Source organism: Ictalurus furcatus, chromosome 13 (genome assembly GCF_023375685.1).
Source record: "Ictalurus furcatus strain D&B chromosome 13, Billie_1.0, whole genome shotgun sequence".
NCBI classification, from domain to species: domain Eukaryota; kingdom Metazoa; phylum Chordata; class Actinopteri; order Siluriformes; family Ictaluridae; genus Ictalurus; species Ictalurus furcatus.
The window spans coordinates 4,561,720-4,580,786 of NC_071267.1; the positions used below are offsets into that span (position 1 = coordinate 4,561,720).

The 19,067-nt window shown below is 39.8% G+C and overlaps 2 protein-coding genes across 4 annotated transcripts in view; one reads left to right on the top strand and one right to left on the bottom strand.

The window, feature by feature from the left end:
• Nucleotides 1–17,203, top strand: sgca (sarcoglycan, alpha). Of its 3 annotated transcripts, XM_053639133.1 has the most exons (11): nucleotides 1–140; nucleotides 658–786; nucleotides 1,476–1,630; nucleotides 1,719–1,788; nucleotides 6,909–7,107; nucleotides 7,635–7,797; nucleotides 8,691–8,899; nucleotides 9,011–9,037; nucleotides 10,159–10,344; nucleotides 16,313–16,339; nucleotides 16,478–17,203. In XM_053639133.1, exons 1-11 carry the CDS (start codon nucleotides 104–106, stop codon nucleotides 16,482–16,484), a joined length of 1,209 nt encoding a protein of 402 aa, XP_053495108.1. In that variant the 5' UTR covers nucleotides 1–103; the 3' UTR covers nucleotides 16,485–17,203. The 3 variants fall into 3 exon arrangements, with proteins under 3 accessions (XP_053495108.1, XP_053495106.1, XP_053495107.1); XM_053639131.1 differs by lacking the exon at nucleotides 1–140 and having other exon boundaries at nucleotides 430–786; XM_053639132.1 differs by lacking the exons at nucleotides 1–140; nucleotides 16,478–17,203 and having other exon boundaries at nucleotides 430–786; nucleotides 16,313–16,343.
• Nucleotides 16,971–19,067, bottom strand: part of col1a1b (collagen, type I, alpha 1b) — a 22,960-nt gene continuing 20,863 nt past the window's right edge. The window contains exons 50-51 of the mRNA XM_053639130.1: nucleotides 18,675–18,917; nucleotides 16,971–18,328 (exon numbers count right to left, since the gene is read on the bottom strand). Coding sequence (XP_053495105.1) covers nucleotides 18,182–18,328; nucleotides 18,675–18,917 — 390 coding nt within the window. The 3' untranslated portion in view covers nucleotides 16,971–18,181. The remainder of the gene's footprint in view (nucleotides 18,329–18,674; nucleotides 18,918–19,067) is intronic.

Consider the following 19,067-nt stretch of genomic DNA (forward strand, 5'->3'; position numbering starts at 1 on the left):
TGTTATGGTCTTATGGCTGAAGCAAAAATAGCCTCTCTTTTAAACTCAGTGGGGATGCCACTGTCTTTTCCAGCTGGTCTTGTCAGTCAAATTTCAAAACAAGATGGCAGATAGAGGGAACTGGGTTTTAACACTCTCAGGCAAGTATTTGGTGTTTTCTTTTGTTCTCCCAAATGATCTCGCTTATGATAAAATCTTTAATTAAGCTTTATTCATGAGCCCATGCACTACAGAGATGAGCTTTTGACTGACCTGTGAAAACCGACTGAATGTAGCTTTAGTATGATGTCAGTCAGCGCCTGACATATATAGCTGTACTAAACCTGTACTACTGTGTGTCCTATTCTATGTGTAAACCTGTGTATGTGAAAAACAAAATATAAATGTATATAATATTTACTATGAATTTAAGACAAGACATTTCCTTTTATTTTCCACATGATGTAAAGTATTAAACTGTGTGTTTGAGGCCAGTGGAAGCACAGAAGATAGTGCTATCTCAGTTGTGTGCTAATGACCAGAAAGCTTAGAATGTAATTTCCAGGGCTGCCAGAGAGCCGATGTTGCCTTCCATCCAACATTCCATGCTTGTATACGATTCTGTCTCACTCTTTCAAATGAATAAATGTCAATGGAACAGCATATCTCTCTCCTCAGTGTGTATGGTCTATTTGCTGGTGGTCCAAGCAGACATCATAAAACATGCTCCTGTGGGCCAGCTGTTTGTCCATGAGCTAAACCGAGAAGTCTACCAGAATGAATTTGAGCCATTCCTCAAACACTATGGTAAGCTGTATTAGAATATAAAAATAAATTTCCTTAATAACCAGAATGTTATTCTATTGACTCAGTATGCCAGTAAAATCAGGAAGTTTATTAAAATTATGACTATTTCCACATTTATATTTGATGCCCTCTTCACATTCGTGAGCTAAACATAAATGATTTCTCCCTTTTGATCACTTTTTTTTTTTTTTTTGCATCTTTGAGGTTGATGTTTGATTTTAACCAGCTAATTTTGGCTAGTTATCTAATGTGGAGAACAAAATCTTCATATACGCCTTTTACTTTTTATTCTCCAGTCTGTGTTTTCTGCATATTATATCTATATACTATCTAACATTAACCAGACAGTGAAACTATTAGCTCTGTGTGAATCTGGGCTTGTTTCTAAAATTGGAGCATGATGATGCATCTTAGTTCGCATATGAAGCCAAATAACACCCAACAGCTCTCAGTAGGAATTACAAAATTGCCAGGAGGACTTGCAGCACTGTGGGTTCCTAGTACTGCTTGACTCTTGTACATACTGCAGTTTTAAATATTAATTCCTCCACCTCTTTTACACATTACATAATTGACTGAATTATTTTTTGTAAATCAGGCACTTTTATCATTTTGTGCACCTGGATCAGACTCCCAATTGCCATGTTTCACTGTCTATATCACTACATCATCTCCATTTGTGTATCCAGGGCGTGTGTATAATGACCCCATGGTGTTCAAATGCAACAAGCAGCAGTTCCCAGACCTGCCACGCTGGCTGCGCTTCACACAGCGCCACCCGTATGACAATGGCTTCCTGTATGGCACACCGCTGCCCCAAGACCTGGGCAAGAGCATCATTGAGGTACAAAACATCTGATTAAACTAAATCTTGAATTATGTATAAAGTTGCTATTTTATACTGGTGATGCCTGCCCCCTTTTTCCATTTAGGTTTTTGTGACAAATAAACGAAGTTATGAGACTTTCAAAGACCGCCTTGTTATAAATGTTGGGCCTGCAGGTAAAAAAAACAACACCACCACATATCTATAATAAAAGGGGATATCTTCCTCCATAAGATGAGTTAGCATCATGAGTAACACTTCTTTGTGAAACACTTCTTTAGCTCATATTTACACAAACTGACAGTAATAGTTTGAGCCACACCCTCTTTCCTGATATTATAGTAGTTGTAATGCTAATTTAAATCCCAAATTAATTAAAATATAAAACTTTTGATGGAAATGGAGTCTTAAAAACTCCTGGGCCTTAAAATCTCTTGATTACCAGACTGGGGATCTTTCTGCTGGAACAAATATGACCACTAAAAATTCAGACTTACATACTTTTATTGCACATTGTTTCTCATAGGTCAAAAGTACCAGAACATAATCGAAACATAATCGAAATAAAAAATAATTTAAAAAAATCAGTGATGTCTGGTCATGATATTAAGAGTGTCACATATAGGAGGCAAAGGTGGCTGCAAGTGCAGGTAAGGCAGTTTAATGAGAATCCACAGGGTAAGGCAGAAATCAATAACCATAAACAGGCAAGGGTCAAAGGATCATGTAAACAATCCAAACTAGCCAAGGCAGAGAATCAAAGTCAAGGGAATAACAAAATCACAAAACCAGAGCAACGACACAAAGTCTTGGTAAATGACAGAGACAAGTCAACTGAGCGTAATACTTCGCAATGGCTGTGTGTGTGAGCATATCCTAAGTAGTGTGGTGTGATTGAGAACAGGTTTGGGTGATTAGTCCTTAGGAGAAGGTGACGTGACTGTGTGTACTGTTGGGAGTTGAAGTTGTTGTCCATGTTTGTAGTTCATGGTGCATTCTGGGAAATGGATTTGCCACTTGACAAAGAGGCTAAAATTGATCTCTAAATATGGATTTAAATATGAATATAAATGGATGTTAATTAAAGAAACTGAGCCAACACCTTTCAATTCAATTCAGTTCAATTGAGTTTTATTTGTATAGAGAGAGAGAAAAAACTAACCACAAAAGCTTGATTAAACAAATATGTTTTCAGCCTAGATTTAACACTGTCCTGAACACTAATTGGAAGGCAGTTCCACAACTGTGGGGCTTTGTAAGAGAATGCTCTTCCCCCTGCTGTAGCCTTCACTATTCGAGGTACCAACAAATATCATACACCTTTTGATCATAGTAGACATGGCAGATCAAAAGACCAAGTGTTCACTTAGGTGTATGGTCCGAAACCATTGAGTGCTTTATAGGTCAATAGTAGTATTTTATAATAAATGCAAGATTTTACTGGGAGCCAATGCAGTGTGGATAAGTTAGGTGTCAAGTATTCATCACAATGAAGGTTAGGACCGATGCAAGTGCACAAAAGAGCTTTTAATAGAGAGAGGCAGGCAGACAAATCCAAAACATGAGACAATAGAGTAGTCGAAAAAACAGGCAAAGGGTCAGGCGATCTACAAACAGGCATAAACTAGGCAAGGCAAGAAATGAGAACAAGTAACAAGAAACTAGCTCAATTAACATGAATGAAAATGCGGCACAAGGTACAAATGCTTGGTATGGTGATAACACTCAATACTACGCAAAGTCATGGTGTTCAAAAAGTCTCTTATATAGTGTGGAGTGAGTGAGTGTGAGATTGGCAACAGTTGTGTGTGATTAGAATTCCGGAGAAGGTGAACGTGTGTGTGGGAAGTGTAGTCCATGGTGGCCATGTTTGTAGACCGCCACAGTGCAGGATGGGAAATGTAGTCACTGGTTTGCTGCGGTGATGTGATCATATCTTCTGGTTATAGTAATGACTCTTGCAGCTCCATTCTGGACCTTTGAAAGGTTTGTCTTGTTTTATTTAAATTGTCTTCTTTTTATCAGAACTTGGTTGGCCTCGTCAGCAGACTCAGGCATGAGCAGAACTTGATTGGCCGCATCAGCAGACTTGGGCGTGAGCAGAACTTGGTTGTCCATGTGAGCAGACTCGGGCGTGAACAGAACCTAACCAGGTCATGAAGTTGGTTTCAGAGGTGAGCAGAACCTGGCATCAGTTTCAGGCATGAGCAGAATCATGACATCAGTTTCAGGCATGAGGAGAACTTGGTTGGTTGTGTCAGCAGACTTGGGCGTGATCAGAACTTGCTTGTCTGTGTCAGCAGACTCAGGGGTGAGCAGAACTTGGTTATCTGTGTCAGCATACTCGGGCATGATCAGAACTTGCTTGTCCGTGACAACAGACTCTGGCATGAGCATAACTTGGTTGGTCGTGACAACCGACTCTGGAATGAGCATGACCTGGTTGGTCGTGTCAACAGACTTTGGCGTGAACAGAACCTGGTTGGTCGTGACGTTGGTTTCAGACTGGAACTTGCCATGGAAGGTCACATCGTCCATCTCAGACTGGAACTTGGCGTGGGAGGTTGCCTTGTCGACCTCGGACTGGAACTTGGCTTGGGAGATCACCTCGTTGACCTCGGACGGAAATGTGGCTTTGGAGATCACCTCATCGACCTCGGACAGGAACATGGCTTTGGAGGTCGCCTCGTCGACCTCGGACATGAACGTGGCATGGGAGGTCGCCTCGTCGACCTCAGACATGAACTTTGCTGGAGAGGGTGCCTCGTTGACTTTGGACGGGAACGTGGCTTTGGAGGTCGCCTTGTCCACCTCGGACATGAATGTGGCATGGCAGGTCACCTCATTGACCTCGGACGGGAACGTGGCGTGGGAAGTCACCTCGTTGACCTCGGACGGGAACGTGGTGTGGGAAGTCGCCTCGTTGACCTCGGACGGGAACGTGACATGGGAAGTCGCCTCGTCAACCTCGGACATGAACATGGCGTGGGAAATCGCCTCGTCGACCTCGGAAATGAACTTGGCTGGAGAGATCGTCTCTTTGACCTCAGACAGGAACATGGCTTGGGAGGTCACCTCGTTGACCTCTAGCACGAACTTGACTTTATGCTGGAGCTCTGGAGCTGAGACCACATAGTGGGTCTTAGGCAGGAACTTTGGGGAGGAGGTCACCCAGTTTGCCTGCTCATAATAGGTGGTGAACAGCAAGTCAGGTTTAACTATGAGGCAGGCCTCTCCCAAAATCCATGTTGGGGCGTACTTTGGACTCCCAAACTCCTTCATTAATAGTCCCACAAACTGAGGTACATTGTGCAGACCCTTGGATTCTGTATGGGCCAGATGCTCCGTCCACTGGCGGGATTGGCCAACGAGCCAGGAGAGTATGAACCCTAGCTACTTCCTCTGGTCAGGCAAAAATACAATTGGCAGTCAAAGAGAAAATACTCAGGGTAGCCAAAAAGTCTATCGTATGGCTCTGGAGGATCCTTGGCTACCCATTGAGGAAGCTTAATCGAGTTGAATCTTAGTAGGGTGTTCCTTACTACCTGGGCATGATGACTCCTCCGTCTTCCTGCATTCATGGTTAGGTGTAGTATTCTGTCACGTATTCCTTGTAATGAGGGTTAGGACGGATGCAAGTGCAGAAAAGAGCTTTTAATAGAGAGAGGCAGGCAGACAAATCCAAAACATGAGACAACAGCATGGTCAAAAAAACAGGCAAAGGGTCAGACGATCTACAAACAGGCATAAACTAGGAAAGGCAAGAAACGAGAACAAGAAACTAGATCAGTGAACATGAATCAAAACGCAGCACAAGGTACAAACGCTTCGTATGGTGATAACACTCAATACTATGCAAAGTCATAGTGTTCAAAAAGTCTCTTATATAGTGTGGAGTGAGTGAGTGTGAGATTGGCAACAGGTGTGTGTGACTAGAATTCCGGAGAAGGTGAACGTGCATGTGGGAAGTGTAGTCCATGGCGGCCATGTTTGTAGACCACCACAGTGCAGGATGGGAAATGAAGTCGGTTTGCTGTGATATGACAATAGGGGTGATGTGGTCATATCTACTGGTTATACTAATGACTCTTGTAGCTCCATTCTGGACCTTTGAAAGGTTTGTCTTGTTTTATTTAAATTGTCTTTTTTTTTATCTGACCAGAACATAAGGGTTTGACAATACAGTAGATTTCTTTCATTCAGGTACAAGTAAATAAAGTATAAACCAAGTCATGGTGGTTTAGTGGTTAGCACATTTGCCTTGCACCTCTGGGGTATGGGGTTTGAATCCTGCCCATGCCCCATGTGGGTGGAGTTTGCATGTTCTCCCTGTGCTTGGGGGATTTCCTCTGGATACTTTGGTTTGGTTTGGTAAGACATGCATTGTAGGCTGATTGGCATTTCCAAATTGTCTGTAGTGTGTGAATATGTGTGATTGTGCCCTGTGATGGGTTGGCACCCTGCCCACCCATGCCCCTAAGTTCCCTGGGGTAGGCCCCTGGCTCTCCCACAACCCTGTGTAGGATAACAGTATGGAAAATGGATGGATGGACAACCCCCCCCCACCTCTCACCTTCCCTCCCATGTTCACAAAGCTCTGCTCCCAGGATTTGTGATCATTTTATTAACATGATTAACAGGAGGCTTATCCAAATACAAATAAGTATTCTGGGCCGGAAGTCAGTTTTCCAAAACGGTTTTCATAGCCTTCTCAGAGGTCATGGCTTAAACTATTATTTTTTAAAAATCATGTTCTACATATTTACATGTACATTTATTCATTTAGCAGATGCTTTAGTCCAAAGTGACTTACAAATGAGAAAATACAAGCAAAGTTATTTGTACAAGTAAAATATAAGTAAGTAAATAAATAAATAAATAAATAAATAAACAAACAGACATTAAAGATGAGAATGTAACAGTACAGAATTATGTAAAACCATGTATAGAGTGATCTACATGGTAGAACAATCACACAGGAGTCTGTAGTTTAATGATCAGCATGTTAGTGATTGGAAGATTAACAGTTCAGTGATAGAAAGTAAGGGCAATTCGAAATACATTTTGTTGCACTGAGTGGATAGTCATGAAGTTTATAAGAAGGAAAAAAAAATCACTGAAGGATTAAAAAAAGTATTCCTCAATTTATATGACCTTGCTTTAAAAACAAATAATGCATAATCAAATAAATGTTAGCTGAGCAAAATAAAGCCCCCATAAATATGGCCATTAAATAAAAATAAGCAAAGCAATAGGCAAGGAGAAATGCAGTCATGCAATATTTCTTTGCTCCCAGAAAAACTGTTGCCTTACCAGGCTGAATTCTTCATTGGGCTGAGGGAGATTGAGAAGGCCTTACCGTTTGAGGTTCAAGAGGAGATAAAGCAGGATATCCAGCTGATCTGGGGAACCGATCGACTCGACTATGTCAACATCACCTCTGCTCTGGACCGTGGTGGACGTGTCCCTCTGCCTCTGCCTGGACATTATGAGGGGTGACTTAAAGTGCTTTTATTGTTTTGTTTTTTTAATACAACATTGCTGCAGAATTCTCGAATAATAGATTTGCACAGTATTAATGTGTTTGTTCTAATATGTTATGGTTGCTATAGTAACAGCTCATTCAGAAGGACTTTTATGGCAGATGATAAACATAACTTAAGGCCCACAAGACACCAGATTAATAATTGTCATTAACATGGTGAAATGTTTTGTAAGGTGACATTTATTGAACACTTATGGAAGGAGCCTCCAGTGTCGGTGCTTTGTAACAGTCAGTAAGTTTTCCATCACGGGAAGGTTTTTAAGATAGACGACTTTGTGCTTTCCAGATAACATGACAACCTGCATTTTTATTCTTGCCTCATTGACTTTCCATTAAATGTAGTTATAAACAGATAAAAAGTATGACATGTCATTCTTTTATGAATAAAACAAATAGCTGGCAAATTGCTGTTTTATAAGAAGAATAGTCCATTTCCAGGGTTGTAATGGTGTGTGTGTGTGTGCGTGTGTGTGTCAGGGTGTATGTGAAGTTGGGGTCAGATCAACCCTACTCCAAATGCCTGCAGAGGCTGCAGACAGCAGATCATCTGAGGGAGTGTGAGGCCGGAGGGAAGATCAGCGGAGATTGCAGTGTGTGCAGCATCCCTGCTAACTGTGTGACCTGGTGCAAGTCAGCTCTGGTAAGCATTTACAACATCACCAAGTGTGAGCAATGATGGCTGAAAGGTTAAGATTAGTAATCAGTCATCAGTAATCAATTAGTAAAAGGTTAAGATTAGTAATAGGAAGTCAAAGCTTAAGTTTAAAATCCCAGCTCTATGAGGTTTGAACCAAAAGGAAGGGAATTGTTGTTGTTTTTAGGCATGGCACTTAAACCCTCTTATGTACAGCTTGTAAGGTGATGTGCAGCTAGTGAAACAAAATTTTGTCACTGCTGGAATAATTTAGAGTTTATTGAGCTTCTTTGTGGGGGCATGGTAGCTTAGTGGTTAGTATGTTTGCCTCGAACCTCTGGGGTGCCATCTACACCCTGTGTGTGCAGAGTTTGCATGTTCTCCCCGGGCTGAATGGCATTTTCAAATTGTGTGTGTGTGATTGTGCCCTACTAATGGTTGGTGCAGAAGGTAGTGTTGATGTCTTACAGCGCCAGGGTCCTCGGTTCTATCCTGAGCTTGGGTTACTGTTTGTGTGGAGTTTCTGCATGTTTCCTCTGGGTTCTCCAGATTGGCTACATTAAAAATGGCCCCTAAGTGGTGTGTGTGTGTGTGTGGATTGGTGTACCACCAAGGTTGCATTCCCACCTCGTTCCCCAGTATTCCCAGCATAGGCTTGGGATCTATAAAAGGAATATGCTAGACAGAAATTATGTCAAATGTATACAGTGTCATGAAATACTGAACTTCCAGCAAGATGTGAGATAAGAGTTGTGTGCTCAAGTCTACTGTGTATACTCTTCAATTTCACAAGCACAATAATACACAACTGTAGGGGTGTAAAATATACTCTAACTAAAAATAAAACTTAATAATAAACAAATCAATCACTTTGTCATATTTTTTGTCATTTCTCTCAGATTGATTTATCCAGGCCTGTGCCTCCTACTCCGGCACCAACCGTGGGTTCAGGTATTCTGGCATGGGGAGGAGAGTTTATGCCACCTGACTCTCCGCCTGAGAGAGACTTCATCCCTGACTACATAGTTACCATTATTGTGCCCTTCGCTCTCGCCATCCTCCTCTGCCTCATTCTAGCTTACGTTATGTGCTGCAGGAGAGAAGGAGTGTAAGTTCGCTTCATTCCAGACCAGAAAAAATATACTTCTGAAATGAAGAATGTATAGGCTATGTCTATGTGTGTATATAGACTTAATATTCAATTTTTCTGTTTTTGCAGTCAGAAGCGTGATGCCATGACTCCCGTGTATGTATGCCACATTACTATCTTAATATTCTCTTCACACATTTACATTTATTTTGTAGTAAAATTTAATCCATGGTGCCTTGACGACATTTTATTAGCGACTGCATGTAAACTCCAAAAGCAGTAGTATTGATAGTAATGATTACAGACTGTACTAGTGGAGTCATTATTCGGTGTTCATTATACTGTCATGGGAATAGACTCACCCAAATTGGACAATTGAAGATTAGGAAAAAAAATCTGTTGGTCTTTTTCCAGTCCATAGCTGTTCAGAGTCTGTGCCTCAGATTCTTGTTCTTGGATGACAGGAGTCAAACCTGATGTGGTCTTCTGCTGTTCTAGGTCATCCAACTCATGTTTTGATATTTTGTGCATTGTAAGGTGCTTTTCCGCTCACCATGCTTATAAAGAGTGATTATTTTAGTTACTATAGACTTACTGCCAGCTCGAACCAGTCTGGTCATGATTTTTTGCATTGCACTGCTGCTACATAATTGGCTGTTAAGAAATCTGCATGAATGTGCAGGTGTACAAGTGTTCCTAAGAAAATGGACGGTGAGTGTAAAGGCTGTATTCAGATTTGTATGAGTTAAGTTCACAAGTTACGTCAATACTTATGTAAAGAAAGTTACTCGTATTCAGAGTCAGGTTAAGCAGGTGCTTAAGCTGATTTTCTCAGTGGTCCATTCAGATGATTAATGTGACCTGTGTGTAGTTTACACATCCTAGGTTGCCAGATTTATAATATTTTTCAATAGAGGTGTCCGAGACTGCGCTTTTTTCAGTAGCCTCTAGACCACCACCTTTAAATAAAAGCACTTGCACTTAACATGGTGGAATAGAAATGCCAATGTTGTCAATTGCAATACAATGCAACATAAACGCAAGAGACAATATAAAAAGCATCAATTAAAAAGAAAAACTAGTACAGTGATGAAAGGATGCCAAGCATTTGGTCTAGTATACTGACAATATATTGCTGCAGTTGAAATTTTGTTTTAGTATTTTATTATAACTTAATCAACACATTATAAGTATAAGCACAACGTTTGTCATCACTTTCTTAATGCTAATGTTCTCTTCCATCTTATGCTACACTTTCTCTTTTCTCTCATGCTCAGGATCCAGCTTTACCATCATCACACCATCCAAGGGAACAGCAGTGAGCTGCGGAACATGGCAGGCAACCGTAGTAGTGCACCACAGCCCCTGTCTACAATGCCTATGTTTAACACCCGAACTGGGCAGAGGGCACCTCCAGAATATCCCTCCGACAGCGTACACATCCCCCTCATCATGGCCCAGCAGTAAGAGATTATTCTTTTTGCACATGAATTATTTGTACTGTTTTAATCATTGACTTACGCTCACATCGTGGAAGTGCATATCACCCATATGACAGCAGAGGGCGGTCTCGACAGGAATATCCTTGGCAGAAAGAAGTGTGTACTCAAAGCCATTGCCTTGCTTGTTTAATGTTTTAACATGAACCTTATCATCAAAAACCTCCAAACCGTTCACAGAATATGATGAACGTTAGCTTTTTGAGCAAGTAACTAAAGTAACAAAGTTTCATCAATGCTTGTGCATGCACTGCAAAAATTATATCCTAGCAAGTGAAAATATTTTGAATATGTACAATTTTATCTGATATTTTTAATAATAAGATTACTATAAATTAAATAGATTATTCAGCCTGGTTCTCGTTATATTTTTCAAAACTAATCTTTAAAAACTAGAAATACAGTGGGGTCCAAAAGTCTGAGAAAACTAGTGAAAATGCTCCTGTTTTGGAGTTCTTTTTCAATTTAACACACAGACTTTCCTTGCAAATGATATTATCACAACAACTAGAGACTTGTTATTACACTTCAGAATTTCTTAGCATTTGGTATGCTTTAAAGGTGCAATAGTTGATAAAATTTCTTACTTGTACAAATAACCAGGAAAATATGTAGAACATGATAAACAATTGTTTAGGTCTATCAAATGGCTACGGAAGCCCCTTAAAAAACACCTTCCTGACTTCTAGTCAGGAATGTTTGTTTGTGTTTGGGTGGGCCTCCTGTCAGTCATTTTATAGATGCTCTGGACCCAGCAGGTGGAGCTTCCTGAACATGGGCAGGAATGGGAAGTGGGCTCAAGTAGTGTAAAAGAATAATCTACTTAATTGTTAGAGACATAATCTTACCTAATGCACTTTAATGACAGTATGCACTAGAGCAGACACACCCTACACAAGTCTTCTGAACATGTGCTTCAATAGAAGGGATGAGGAGTTAACATGATCAATATCATAAATTTGCTTAGATTTAAATAGTGACCTACAAATGGTGCAACATCTTGAATATTTTTTGTTTGAGAATTTTCAAAATATTATTATTATTATTTATTTCCCATTTTAAATAAATAATCCCTGTGGTTTAATGTGGTCTCAGACTTTTGGACCCCACTGTATGTTTAATAATCTTGTTTGTTTATTGCATTATTGTATTGAAATACATAGTAAGAATCAAGCCTGTGACCCACTGACATCACCAAACTGTTGCATTTTTCTTTTGTGTTGTTTGTTCTTGCTTGTACTGCAGCATCTTTCAGTTGTTGTATGTTTCGAGGGGTTTCTCCCTTCAGTCTCCTCTTTAGTAGATGAAATGCTGCTCATTTGGGTTAAGGTCTGGTGATTGACGTGGCCAGTCTAGAACCCGAATTCCCAAAAAGTTGGGATAGTATGGAAAATGCAAAAAAACAAACAAAAAGAGTCATTTGAAAACTCACTTCACCCTGTACTATATTGAAAACACATTATGAACACATCATTTGATGTTTTACTTTGTGAATCTAATTTATTTGTGAAACTATACATTCATTTCAAATCTGATGACTGCAACACACTCAAAAAAAGTTGGGATAGTTGACTGTTTACCACTGTGTAACATCACCTTTTCTTTTAATAACACTTATTAATCATTTGGACGCTGAAGACATCAGTTGGTTTAGTTTATCCATCGGAATTTTACCCCATTCATCCATTATGCATTTCCTCAGCTGTGCAACTGTACGGGGCCTTCATTGCATTTTTTTTTTTTTTTACACTTTATAATGCGCCACACGTGTACATATCTTTCTGCATTAATGCTGCCCTCACAGATGTGGGGGCACACCCCCATACCATGACAGACACTGGCTTTTTGACCTGACGCAGCTTGGATGGTCCTTTTCCTCTTTGGCCCAGCTGTTTTGTCCAAAAAGTATTTGAAATGTTGACTCGTCGGACCACAAAACATGATTGCACTGTGCTACTGTCCATCTCAGAAATTGAAACTGAGCCAAGAGAAATCAGCAGCGCTTCTGGACAGTGTTGATGTAAGGCTTCTGCTTTGCATAGTAAAGCCTTAACTTGCATCTGTGGATGCAGCGGCGAATGGTATTGACCAAAGTATTCCCGAGCCCATGCCAGGATATCCATTACAGACTCATGATTGTTTTTAAGACAGTGAAGTCTGAGGGATCATGCACAATCAGAAGTGGTTTTCGGCCTTGCACCGAGAGTTGACCGGATTCCTTGAATCTTTTAATTATATTGTGCACTGTGTAAGGTGAAATGCCCAAAATCCTACCAATTTGTCTTTGGGGAATGTTGTTCTCAAAGTGCTATTCGCTATTATTATATTCAGATTATTCGTGATGCATCTGCTGGCAGATTGGCGAGCCTCTACCCATCCTTGCTCTTGAAGGACTAGGCATTTCTTGGAGGCTCTTTATATACTATGATTAGACGATTGCTTCACTTGTTTCAAATCACATTCTTATTTCAACTTGTCACATTGCTACTAGTCCTAAATTGCCCCTATACCAACTTTTTTGGAACGTGTTGCATGCATTAATTTCAAAATGAACATTTGTCTTCAAAAAGCTAGACAGTTGATTAGGTAAAACATCAAATACCTTGTCTTTATATATATATATATATATATATATATATATATATATATATATATATATATATATATATATATATATATAGATCACCTTGACCGACCAGTCCGTCAGGTGTCGATTCGGCACCGCTGGTCACAGCACACCTTCCATTCCTCTCTGGATCGTGCCTTCCTCATCCACATTACTCAAATTATGCTTCTAATATCGTTAATCCACCGTCTTGGAGGCCTTCTGAATGGTCGTTTCCGCTCGCGTGGATGCCACTCGTCAACTGGCAAGGTCCACCGGTTGTCTGTGAACCGATGTGTCCAGCCCATCTGAGCTTGTTCCTTTTATATTCCGTGATGACATCTCTCACGCCGGACCTCTCTCTGATCACCTCGCTTCTGATGTGCTCCCTCAATGATACTCCTAGCATGAATCTTTCCATGGCTCTTTGAGCTGTTGCCAGCCTCTGCTCCTCTCTATACATTGTGGCCCAAGTTTTGCTTCCGTATAACATCGCAGGCAAAACTGTGCCATTGAAGAGATTGGCACAGGTGGTCTTATCCAGTCTTCCCTTTAGCACATCCCTTATGCTGTTAAAGTCTTTCCATCTGGCCCTTACTCTACTTGAGATCTCCTTTTCCATGTCTCCTTGCCATGTCTCCTTGCCATGAGGTGCCATGTTGAACTTCCAGTGACCAGTATGAGGGAGTGTGAGAGCGATGACACCAAATTTAACACACCTGCTCCCCATTCACACCTGAGACCTTGTAACACTAACAAGTCACATGACACCGGGGAGGGAAAATGGCTAATTGGGCCCAATTTGGACATTTTCACTTAAGGGTGTACTCACTTTTGTTGCCAGCGGTTTAGACATTAATGGCTGTGTGTTGAGTTATTTTGAGGAGACAGCAAATTTACACTGTTACACAAGCTGTACACTCACTACTTTACATTGTAGCAAAGTGTCATTTCTTCAGTGTTGTCACATGAAAAGATTAATCAAATATTTACAAAAATGTGAGGGGTGTAATTGTGCCCTGCGATGGATTGGCACCCTGTCCAGGGTGTACCCCACCTTGGGCCCGATGCTTCCTGGGATATGCTCTAGGTTTCCCCGTGACCCTGAAGAGGATAAGCGGTATAGAAGATGGATGGGTGAGGGGTGTACTCACTTTTGTGAGATACTGTATGTGTATATTTATATATATAAAATATATTAAATACAAGTCAAAGTGCATTTATAAAACACTCCTCTTTATTTTTATTAGCATTTTCCATACTGTCCCAACTTTTTTGGAATTCGGGTTGTAAAACGTTCCACTCTTTCCCGCTGATGAAGTCTTTTAAAGTCATTGCCTTGCTGCATGACAAAGTTCCTCCTAATTAGATTTGATGCATTTCTCTGTAAATTGGAAGACAGATTGTTTCTATAGACTTAATTAATTGAATTGAATTAGACTGAATTAATTCTGCTGCTCCCGTCATAAGTTACATCATCAAAATATTAGTGAGCTTGTTGCAGCAGAAGCCATGCAAGCCCAAGCCATGACACTACCTCCACCATGCTTGACTGATTAGCTTCTACTGTATATTTGGATCATGAGCAGATCCAGTCTTTCTCCACACTTTGGCCTTTCCATCACTTTGTCAGAGGTTAATCTTGGTTCCATAACTTTTGTTACTCATCTCTGTGTTTATTTGCAAATTCCAATCTGGCTTTCAGATTCTTACTACTGATGAGTGCTTTGCATCTTGTGGTATGGCCTCTATATTTCTGCACTTGAAATCTTCTTTGAATGGTGGATTGTGATACCTTCACCCCTGCCCTGGGAAGGTTGTTGGTGCAGTCACTGACTGTTGATTTTGGGTTTTTCTTCACAGCTCTCACAATATTTCTGTCATCGGCTGCTGTTGTTTTCATTGACTGACCTGTTCCATGTCTGGTTGTTAGTACACCAGTGGTTTCTTTCTTTTTCAGGACATTCCAAATTGTTGTATTGGCTATGCCCAATGCATGTGCAATTGTGCTGATAGATTTCCCCTCTTTTCTCAGCCTCTGACTTTTCTCCCAAAGACAGCTCTCTGGTCTTCATGTTAGTTTATCCTTTTTAACAACAAACACAGTCTTCAAAGGTGAAACCCAGGGCTCAGACCAAGAGTAGACATTCAGAGCTATTAATTCTTTAATTAACCAATTTAACAGGACACACCTGGGCAGCAAGAAGCACCCATCAGTCACATGTTTCAGTATTTCTGATCACTTGAAAAAATGGGTGGGGTCAATAAAAGGTGCCATGTTTTAAGTTGTCTAACCCATCTAGAAGTAAATAGGAGGAAATTAAAGCTGAGATTCTGATCTGTTGTCTCATATTCATCTTTTTCTCTCAAACCAAAATGTCTTCAAAGTATAGTGAAAACAATAGAATTGGCCTTGCTTTTCCAATACTTTCAGAGGGGACTATATATTTTAAATTCAACACTGTTCTGGTTTTGCAGTGAGAAGCACTACGACATGACTACAGAGTGCGTATGAGACATGCCTACATCAATGTCTTCTCACACCCACATTCTGTGATTTTGTGATAAAAGTAAATATATAATTCATACAGTACTGGGCAGTCCTAAAGCAGTAATGACAATAACAGACTGTACTAATGGAGAATATGACACCGATTTCAACATAACTGAAGCGAATTTGAATTTGAAGCAAATCATGATGTTCATGAATCATGTTGTTAACTGTTTGTGAAAACCAACATATCGAGTGGTACTGTAATCATCTCCCGTCATCATCAGGACCAAGAGAACAAGGAACAATAGTCCAGGTCTAAAATCTATACACTGGCTTCTGGTTAGCTACAAAATTGATTTTAAAGTGCTGCTTCTGGTCTAAAGAATTGAAGCATAGTAGGTCTCTTTTGGTACAGGACAGTTAGTAACGACTAAAATCCAAACTAAGCATCATGAAGCAGCATTTAAGTGTTTCTTTTATGTTACACATAAGTGAAACCAACACCAACCAATCAGATGTACCACAAATGTAGCTATTTTAAAATTCCATGTGAAAATCATTTCTATTTTCTTGCTACCTAGCCATTTGCCCTTTTATTCTTTTAACCTTAAATTGTAAACACATTTTATTATCTTAATTTTGATCTTCATCTCATCTTTCTCTTACCTCTTTCTATAGTTTCTGCTCATGTAAAGCATTTTGAATGACCTCTGTGGAAGTTCATTATACAAATGAACTTTCCTTGCCTTTTGTGACTGATAAATGACCATTTATGATTTGGAAAAACTTTTCAAAAGTCTCTCACTTCTTTTTGTTTTGTTTCGTTTCTACAGGGAGCCTAATGTTGATACGCTGCCCAGGTAATCCTCATTTCAGTTCTGTTTTTTTTTTTTTTAATCATAAAGCTTGATTTTATTTCATTCATTTCATTTATGTATTCATTTCACAATGATCCAGTCGTATAATTATAAATATGTAGCTCTTTTTCTATTTCTTAGGAAATAAAGATATGGCTCTTGGGAACCCAATGAAGGATCCCGATTTGCTGGAGAGTTTTTGTCTGCTCACTATGATTTTTTTCTGATCTGCATTGTGTGTTTCAGCACATTTTAATTGGTGTACTGTTTGTGCCACTCTGTTTTGCTGATATGGATAAAGCTGCAGTACCATGTGGCTTTAAGTGCACCAATTAATTGCCTCTTTTAGAAGTGTAATGCTAACGTTTAAAATCTGTATTTCATGTATTTCTTGTTGTTAGGAAAATATCTGAGTAGATACCTGTAATATCTAAGTAGAATGTAATTTTCTTACATATTTAAATACCATGATAAAAACATGTCCTCCATCCCACCCAAATGCTAGCACATGTGCAAATGTGTCAGTCCAGCAAATCAAATATTATTAAGCTAGCTGAATGTAAACAGTATAGATTGCTTAATTTGATAGGAAGGCAGTGAGGCCATGGCAAGAAGATGACATGCCGAACATTCCTTTGACCACTTTAAAACATGCTTTATTTCAGCATCCAAAATAATTAAAAACATCTCGAAATATTATACATGTACAAAATAAGTACAGATCCTCTGTTTGGAACCATTAAAGTGTCTGGTTGTGGTTTTCTTTCTGTGCCGCCGTATTTAACTAAAAACAAATGAATCAAAACCCAAAAATAGGAAAAATGAAAGGTGCGCATTGCATTTGTAGAGGAAAAAAAAAAAGAAAAATTGACAGTCGGGGGGCCATGTGCAGACACAAATAAAGATTTCCCCAAAGATTACAGGGAACCTGGGAATCAAACCGGCAATCGGTCCACCTACTTCACTCGCCTACAGTAAGTGTCGCATTCAGCTTTTATTTTTTTCTTCAGCCAACAATATAATGAGAGAAAAATTGCATCACATTGACAACAAGACTAAATAGCACCAAACAGGTCCCAAAAGCACAAGAGACAGAAACAAAAATGAGCATTTTCTGTTCTTTTTGTTCAAACACATATACACCACAGTTAGGACCTGGAGAGGAAAGTAGCACCTTTTCACAAATGGTATTCGTGTTTTTACTTTGCTAATAAGTTTTTTTTGGAGTGGTAATAACCTGCCTTAGTGTCCCCCAAACACCCATAGGTAACATGATTTGGTTGTCCTGAGGTAGCCATTACAAGTTTGAGTCTAGAGTCTGCATAACACAATGACGGGATGTTGACATCTTTCCCCTTTTGGCTGGAAGAACAAGACACTTAATTGTCATTTTTCAGATTTATTCAACACCAGAAAATGGTACATTAGCACTTGTGTGTTTTTTCATTGTCCTTCTGCAGTGGCAAAAAAACGGCAAATAAGTCACTGGTATTTTCATGACCTTTTGGGTTGTTTGCTCTTTTTTGGCATCTTTGGGGGTGATCTTACACTTTACAAGTACAGGTATATATTATTTTCTTGTTGCCAAATGACTCAAAAATTTCTCGCTAAGTGTCCATGACGTTGACGCTGATTGGCAATAGTGGTCCTCAAAATTATTTTCTTAAAAAAAAGAAAAGCAGAACGTCTCTCGAGATCACAACAAGCACCGTCCTCAAGGATGTTAAAGTGTAAGCACGTGGACTGATTGCAGCCGAATGAGTTTTTTTTTAATGCATAGAAAAAGATTTGGAGATGATTGCTAGAAAAACAACAACAACATTTTTAATGTCCAGATTTATCTTTTTACAAGAAGCAGACTGGGCCAACTTCTATGCCGAATTCCTGATTGGGAGCACCAATGTCCATAGGAGCAATGTCAATGATGGGAAGACGAGATGTTTTCGTTGTCTTATATTCGATGATTGTCTTGCCCCAAGTGCCAGTGTGCGACTGTAGAGACAGGAAGATGGAATCAGTAAATCAGTCAATAAGCACTATTCATAACACCAAGAGACACTTATATAACTTATATATACTAATAATTTTACTTATTATGCCCTTATATTTAAAAAGCTGAAGGAGGATAGACAATCCTTACTAGTGAAAACTGTTAAATAAACTGGTAGAAAAAAAAAACAAAGATAAAAATATGACGACACAGAGGGCTGGCCTATTTTCCTCCTTCACATTCTAGTTGTTTATCAATAATATTAGCTAGAGAGCTCAAAATGACTTGATCAAGAGAACAAATGAGAGAGAGAAAAATAGAAAGTAGTAGAAGAGAGAGAGGTCTCACCGTGCAGCCGTCCTCGCTGACTGTATACGTAGAGCGACTGTTGCCTTCAGCCCTGATCTCGGCATCGTTGGATCCCTGCAGGAGCAGAGCCTTCTTCAGGTTGCCTGAGGCCTCATCCATGTAGGCAATGCTGTTCTTGCAGTGGTATGTGATGTTCTGGGATGCCTTGTTGGACATCAGGCGCATGAAGGTCATCTGGATGCTCACATCTTCAGAGTCTGAGCCCTCGCTGCCATACTGGAACTGTGGATGGAGACAGAGAACTAGGTTTAATCCATTCACTTGGACAGCATGGGTTTGGTATATAACATGCAGGATGTACATAAGAGATGTCTGAAACAGATGACCTTGATGTATTATAAGGTATCCTAACTGTTTATAATACAGTTAACC

What these genes read in the sequence shown, in the direction of transcription:
- sgca (XM_053639131.1), top strand. Translation starts at nt 561, where the DNA reads ATGTTGCCTTCCATCCAACATTCCATGCTTGTATACGATTCTGTCTCA. An exon ending in TGCTGCAGGAGAGAAGGAGT is followed by an intron (nt 8,900 to 9,010) that starts GTAAGTTCGCTT and finishes CTGTTTTTGCAG; the next exon opens with TCAGAAGCGTGATGCCATGA. An exon ending in CGTGATGCCATGACTCCCGT is followed by an intron (nt 9,038 to 10,158) that starts GTATGTATGCCA and finishes TCTCATGCTCAG; the next exon opens with GATCCAGCTTTACCATCATC.